Raw genomic sequence first — 7,649 nt, forward strand, 5'->3', positions numbered from 1 at the left:
AAAAAAGGTATATTCTCGTATTTATATCCTGGAAACCATCGACACAAAGGTGTCAACTGAGCTGGCCTCCAGAGCTCTCTAGGGCAAGGCGTTCCAACCCCGGATGGCACGTGGGAGCAAACCAGCCTGCCTATACCTATTGTTGCAGATTTGCTCCCGCTGCTCAGTGGGGGTGCGTCGCTGTCGTGGTGGTGGTGGTGGTGGTACCAGTTTTTCTTTCAGTGAATCCATGCTTACATAATTATGCTTGATTTTATACAGCATGGTCAGTCTGGCTGTTTGGGGGCGTTGTTGCAGGGAGGGCCGTCCAAGGTCTTGTAGCATTGCTGATACGCTCGAGGTGTTTCGGTAGCGTCTCAGCACAAATCTGGCTGCTCGTCTCTGGACTGCCAGGACTAGATCAATGTCCTGTTGTGATGTTTCTCGTTGTCATCGGCTGTAATTTTTGTCGCTTTGATGTGACCCGGCGATGTCCTTGTCATGGGTTTGATTTTTCTCACTTTGATGTGACCAGGCGATGTCCTTGTCATGGGTTGTGATGTTTTTCACTTTGATGTGACCAGGCGATGTCCTTGTCATGGGCTGTGATGTTTCTCACTTTGATGTGACCAGGCGATGTCCTTGTCATGGGTTGATGTGACCAGGCGATGTCCTTGTCATGGGCTGTGATGTTTCTCACTTTGATGTGACCAGGCGATGTCCTTGTCATGGGTTGATGTGACAAGGCGATGTCCTTGTCATGGGTTGTGATGTGTCTCACTTTGATGTGACCAGGCGATGTCCTTGTCATGGGTTGTGATGTGTCTCAATTTGATGTGACCAGGCGATGTCCTTATTATGGGTTGTGATGTGTCTCACTTTGATTGACCAGGCGGTGTCCTTGTCATGGGTTGTGATGTTTCTCACTTTGATGTGACCAGGCGATGTCCTTGTCATGGGTTGATGTGACCAGGCAATGTCCTTGTCGTGGGTTGTGATGTTTCTCAATTTGATGTGACCAGGCGATGTCCTTGTCATGGGTTGTGATGCTTTTCACTTTGATGTGACCAGGCGATGTCCTTGTCATGGGTTGTGATGTTTCTCACTTTGATTGACCAGGCGATGTCCTTTTCATGGGTTGATGTGACCAGGCAATGTCCTTGTCGTGGGTTGTGATGTTTCTCAATTTGATGTGACCAGGCGATGTCCTTGTCATGGGTTGTGATGTTTCTCACTTTGATTGACCAGGCGATGTCCTTGTCATGGGTTGATGTGACCAGGCGATGTCCTTGTCATGGGTTGTGATGTGTCTCACTTTGATGTGGCCAGGCGATGTCCTTGTCATGGGTTGATGTGGCCAGGCGATGTCCTTGTCATGGGTTGTGATGTTTCTCACTTTGATGTGACCAGGCGATGTCCTTGTCATGGGCTGTGATGTGTCTCACTTTGATGTGACCAGGCGATGTCCTTGTCATGGGCTGTGATGTGTCTCACTTTGATGTGACCAGGCGATGTCCTTGTCATGGGTTGATGTGACCAGGCGATGTCCTTGTCATGGGTTGATGTGACCAGGCGATGTCCTTGTCATGGGTTGATGTGACCAGGCGATGTCCTTGTCATGGGTTGATGTGATCAGGCGATGTCCTTGTCATGGGCTGTGATGTGTCTCACTTTGATGTGACCAGGCGATGTCCTTGTCATGGGTTGATGTGACCAGGCGATATCCTTGTCATGGGTTGTGATGTTTCTCACTTTGATGTGACCAGGCGATGTCCTTGTCATGGGTTGTGATGTTTCTCACTTTGATGTGGCCAGGCGATGTCCTTGTCATCGGTTGTGATGTTTCTCACGTAGCTGGACTTATTTGCATGTTTTTGATGGATGATCGAACTATCGTACTGTAGAACGGTGTTCAAACAAAATAATATTCTTTAAGCCGCTGTATAAACACAATCATATTGATGATGATGGCAGAAAGTCACGGGCAAACAAGCTCCCTGACAATGATATGCCTGTCTTTGTCTGCCCCAACTGTCAGCGAATATTTCGTGCGCAGATTGGACTATTCAGCCATCTGCGCATTCACAGATAGATTCATGAGCATCCTCCCCCCAACCCCACCACCACCCTCCCCCCATCCCCCAGCTGGATGACAATGATGGTCATCATCGATCTCGATGGACACACCACATCATCATCATCATCATCATCATCATCATCATCATCACTGCTTTCGTTCATGGCTTCTCGCAGACACACAAAACCGGATTATGATGTGAATTTATGCCTACCAGTCTCCCTGGTCGCCGCTCCTGGATGACCGTGTTTTTCAGCCATCTAATACCACGTCAAGTTTTTTTTTTTTTTTTTTTTTTTTTTTTTTTTTTTTTTTTTTTTTTTAACGAAGAAGCATAGTTATACCCAACCAAACGCCACGAATAGGCCAGCCAGTCACCCTTCAGTTCTACAATCACACTAAATAACCAGAGGAAGAGCAGCCCAGTTAACATTATAATAGACTAAAAATAATTTGTATAAAAAGAAAGAAAAAAAAAGGGTGGAAAAAAACACATGGAGTCAGCCAGGGGTGGTGCGGCTTTCTGGAATCTTAACAAGTGAATGGATCTGGTGAGGCAAGAGAAAAGGATCAGGCGACAGAATAAAAGAAGACTCCACTTTGTAACCCTTTCCTTGAATAGCACCGATCGTGCAAATAATAAATATCAGTCGACGAGGAAACCCACACCGCTACCACGAACCTAATCACTGGAGAACTCATTATAGCCCGCCTTTAATGAGTGATGAAGACCAATGGACGTACTGTCATGAATCATTCATTACGCTTTTTGCGTCGCGTCCCCTCAGACTCTGTTACAGTTAATTAAGTGTCTAAATATAGACTGAGGGTGCGCGCGCAGTATTCGTTCGTTCGTTCGCTGTGAATGAAAAGGGAAGCCTGAGGGTGAGGGAGGGGACAGGGGGTGGGAGGGGGTGGGGGGTGGGGGGGGGTAGGGGGAGGGGTTGAGGTGGGTGGTAGTAGTGTCGGGTAGCTGGGTGAGGGGAGGGGGGGGGGGGGTGCAGGGAGGCGTTTATGAATGTTTTCATGAATATCATTCTGGACACGTGGATTTTTTTTGCAAAGGAAATAAGTTGTATAGACTGCAGGTGGTGCCATAAAAGGAACGCTGGGGAAAAAACAGGAAGAATTAGAAGAGAGAGAGAGAGAGAAAAAGAGAAAGAGAAAAGGAGAAATAAATAAAGAGGACACACACACACACACACACACACACACACACACACACACACACACACACACACACACACACGAAGAAAGAAAGAAAGAAGAAAGAAAGAAAGAAAAGGAAAGAACAGGATAGATATTGGAGGGAGCGATATTGGAACGAAACAGTAAAAAACATGAATATGGTCATATCCTGTGCGCGGATTTACTGTATTTCGAAACAAAAATGTTGTTCAGACCGAATCTAATATGAAAGGGGGAAAAGAAATAAACAAAATTAAAAGAAAGAAAGAAAGAAAAAAAAAAGTGGATTACATAATGTGTAGGGTCCAGGTGCATCGGTCGTTAAATAGGAATATGGATGACAGTCGGTACGTATTCGTGAATCTGTAAAGTAAATGGATTTGTTTCGGCTGTATCGGCTACATCCACGTATGTAAAAAAGACAAAAACAAACCCACAAAAAAGAAACAGCTAAAGAATAGATAGATAGATAGATAGATAGATAGATAGATAGATAGATAGAAAGCAAACAGACAGACAAACAGACAGGTAAATAGATAGAGAAGTAGATTTATTGCTTGACAGACAGACATTCGGATAGACGGTCAGGCAGATAAACACAGAGACAAACAGACCGATAGACAGACAGAGAGACGAATTGATAGACAGACAGACAGACAAACAGACACATACATACATGCATGCATACATACATACCTACATACATACATAGATCGAGTTCAAATCTCTCTATCTCTCTCTCTCTACATAGAGTTCAAATCTCTCTCTCTCTCTCTCTCTCTCTCTCTCTCTCTCTCTCTCTCTCTCTCTCTCTCTCTCTCTCTCTCTCTCTCTCCCCAACATATGTTGTCGCTGCATTTACTGTAATGCTGTGCTCTTTCCAGTACTTCAACAAGAAAATGTCAACTTTCTTTGTTGTCAAACCCGTCGCTACATATTTATACAGAGTGATGCAGTGCGAACACAGAAGAGTTTCCAAGCAACGCAGAAAACCGCTATATTGTGCAGTACATATCACAAACATGATACATTAGACACGCTTAATCAATACCAAAACCTTCATTTTATCCCGCCTAGATTATTGTAATTCTCTTTTTGCTGGCCTTCCCAATGATAAACACTACAAGCTCCAGAAAATACAGAATAGTGCAGCTCGACTCGTCCTTAAAATGTCGAGGAGAGAGAGTGCTATTGCTGTCCTGCGGAGAGTACCCCACCTTCTGATAGAGCTGAATGAGACCCCCCCTTGCCCCCACGTCCACACCCACCCTCCCTCCTTCTCTTTTCCCCTTTTCCTTGACAGAGAAAGAGAGAGGGATGTAGTGGAGGAGAGGAGAGAGAGAGAGAGAGTCCAGACTACACGACCAGACTAAACTGCGTGTGAATGACTGGTGCGAAAGCGCTTTGATTTGTCTCTGCACAAGATTCAGCGCTATATAAATACCGTTATTATTATCATTATCATAGACAGACAGAAAAACAAACAAATAGAGAGAGAAAAAGACAGACTCTAAGACAAATAATTATGCAGGATTTAAAACAAGAGGGGAAAAAGGGGGTTGAAAAAAAAAAGATGAACTTATTCTCCCAACCACGTATTACTCACCGAGTCTTCTCCTCCTCCACCCCCCACCCCCACCACCACACCCCTGCAACCCCCCCCCCCCCCCCCCCCCACCCGCTCCCCTTCCTCCCTCATCCCCCCCCCCACCCCCTCCCCACTTTTCTTCTACGTTCACGTCATCGGCCTACTCTCCACCAACCAGCCGACCGACGGACGCAACTAACCAGTTCCTGAATCGTACCACCACCACCACCACCACTTCCACCACCCCAACCTCCCAGAGCCCAGCTCAGCTAGCCACCCAACCACCCAGCCACCCACCCGTTTTACACAGCACCCAAGACAAGGCTTTGGTATGACGCCGTTTCTTCCACGTGGCTGTCCAGCTCTGACGCTGACTCTTCCTCCCACAACAACAACCTTCAACCCCCCCCCCCCCCCAACCCCCCCCCCTCAATACCGCACCACGCCTTCCCTTCCTTCCCTTCCTTCCTTCCTCCCTCCCACCCCCTCGTCCCCTCCCTACTCCTCCCACACACCTCCCTCTCCTCCTACCTGTGCGCCTGGGAGAGAGGGAGGGGATATAACCAGCGTGGACTCGCGCGTCCTCCAACACTCGATGGGCTGAGCTTGTGTGGAGTTGGTCCGACTTGGCCTGAGCGCGGTTTGTGATTGGTCAGGACCTGGCTAGCTAGGGACGAAGGGATAAGAAAGAGAGAAAGACAGTACGGGAGAAAGAAAAGAAAAAAAACAAACAAAAACCCCCAACTAAACAAAGCGAAAGAAAGAAGGAAGGAAGGAAGGAAAGAAAGAGAGACAGACCCGCATTCTGGTCTTATGCTTTCTGGACTGAAAACGTGTGGAATATTATAATATAGCCTACCTATGTGCTTGGAAGTGACTACTGAACACACAAAAAACGAAAATACAGATAGTAATTATTTTCGCTCGCTTTCGCCTCGAAAAGCACATCTGAAACACTAACATCTCAAGAACTACAAATATCGATCAAGCACCAAAAAAACAAAAATTGTTTTCTTTTACTGGCACTGCATTTTTCAAAAAAAAAAAAAAAAAAAAAAAAAAAGGTGGGGAAAAGAAAACTAAGCTAAAACAGAAGAAAAAATTCCAAATACATCCACTGTTATACGTTATTTCTGTGGAGTTGATGTGGTGCTAATTTTTTGCCGAGAAGGAGAAATCAAAGAAAAAAATCGACAAGCTGTTTGCAAAACTGCCTCGAAGCGGAATAGACCAAATCGCGCAGATTACTCGCGCCCATTTTGTACACGGAGTCCATCAACTGACACGAGAAATTAATCATCCCTCTTGTCATTCTTCTTCAAACGATACAGTGCGGTTCCAGAGGAAACCAAACTACAGGGGGGAGGAAATTCGTCACATGTTTGACTGGACACTCTTCTATTTTTAGACCACAGAAAGAAGACGTCAGAAATAAAGCACCGACGGGTAGACAAAACCTGGTAAATCACGTTTATTTCCAGCGGCCAACCCATCTTAGATCTCCCATTATCCCAAGCCCTACCTTACCACCACCAGCCTAACTCAGGGGGTGGGGAAAAAAAAAAGGCACCAGCCTAGCAGCTGATCGTGCGGAAGACGTCATTTATTAACTGACGTCACTGGTAGTCGTGTTGGAGTGTGGTGATTTGTTGCTTTGAGCGTCGGTCGGCCCCGCACAAAGGAGCGTCAGACTACCATGGCAACGGGACTGGCCCAGACTGCGAAGATGCTGCTGCTGTTGTTGTTTGTCGTCACCGTCTTCCAGGAGGCACGGACTCGGCCGTCTTCCAGCGCCCGCGTTCGTCGGGACAGTGACGATGACGACGGCATTGACGACATCGTCCGTGATTTGACAGCTCAGGTGAGGTTTGGAAAAAAAAAAAAAAAGAAAAAAAAAGAAAAGAAAAGAAGATTAAATCTTTTACGTCAGTGTTGTTGTTGTGACTTTTATGCGTACCGTTTTTGTTGGGGTTGGGGGTTGAGCTAAGGGGTTGGAGGTGGGTGGGTAATGGATTTGGGGGAAATGATGATGAAATACACATTGCGTCATGTTGCCGTTTTCGTTTCTCATGCACTGTCTGTTCCTTTCTGGCTGCCTAAGTCTGATCGTCTGCAAAAAAAAAAAAAAAAAAAAAAAAAAAAAAAGCAGTGAAAACAGCAGCAAGTATTTATCAATGATGATGATAATGATGACGATGAAGATGATGGTAATTATGAGGATGATGATGATGAGTCTCTCCCTCAGTCTTCTCCCCTCTCCCTTTTCTGTCTCAATTCAGTTTTCTCCTTTCCGGTCTCTCTGGCTGTCTGTCTGTCTCTCTCTCTCTGTATATATATACATATATATATATATATATATATATATATATATATATATATATATATATATTCTCTCTATCCTCTCCCCTCTTCTCTTGAATAATCACCAAACATTTGTATCTTACAAATTCGCCTGGTCTCTTACATCATTTCGAATTTAACACTGACACTGACAGCGTTTAGCATTCCTTTTGTGAAGGCGGTTTACAGTTACACGGCGCTTTTGACTTATGATAGCAGATTTCTAGAAATGAATCTGGCGATGTTTTATTAATTTATTTATTTATTTATTTATTCATTTGTTTATGTATTCTTTCTTGATCATCGCTCATTTTGCAATATTTTGTGCATGATTCATGACCTGAAAGGCCGAAAGCGGTCAAAGCGTATTCGCTTAACTTTTTTTTTTTTTTTTTTTTAATTCCAGTTGGTTAATCTACCTATAATCTGTGCACACAAACTGCAGAGTTTAAACTCTTGATGAATCAATTCACTTGT

At 44.9% G+C, this 7,649-nt stretch overlaps 1 protein-coding gene across 1 annotated transcript in view; it reads left to right on the forward strand.

The window, feature by feature from the left end:
• Window positions 1–5,438: 5,438 nt before the first annotated feature.
• Window positions 5,439–7,649, forward strand: part of LOC143287330 (uncharacterized) — a 47,513-nt gene continuing 45,302 nt past the window's right edge. Inside the window, exon 1 of the mRNA XM_076595289.1 lies at window positions 5,439–6,693. Within this exon, the coding sequence (XP_076451404.1) occupies window positions 6,529–6,693 (165 nt within the window). The 5' untranslated portion in view covers window positions 5,439–6,528. The remainder of the gene's footprint in view (window positions 6,694–7,649) is intronic.

This window comes from Babylonia areolata, chromosome 11 (assembly GCF_041734735.1).
Source record: "Babylonia areolata isolate BAREFJ2019XMU chromosome 11, ASM4173473v1, whole genome shotgun sequence".
NCBI classification, from domain to species: domain Eukaryota; kingdom Metazoa; phylum Mollusca; class Gastropoda; order Neogastropoda; family Buccinidae; genus Babylonia; species Babylonia areolata.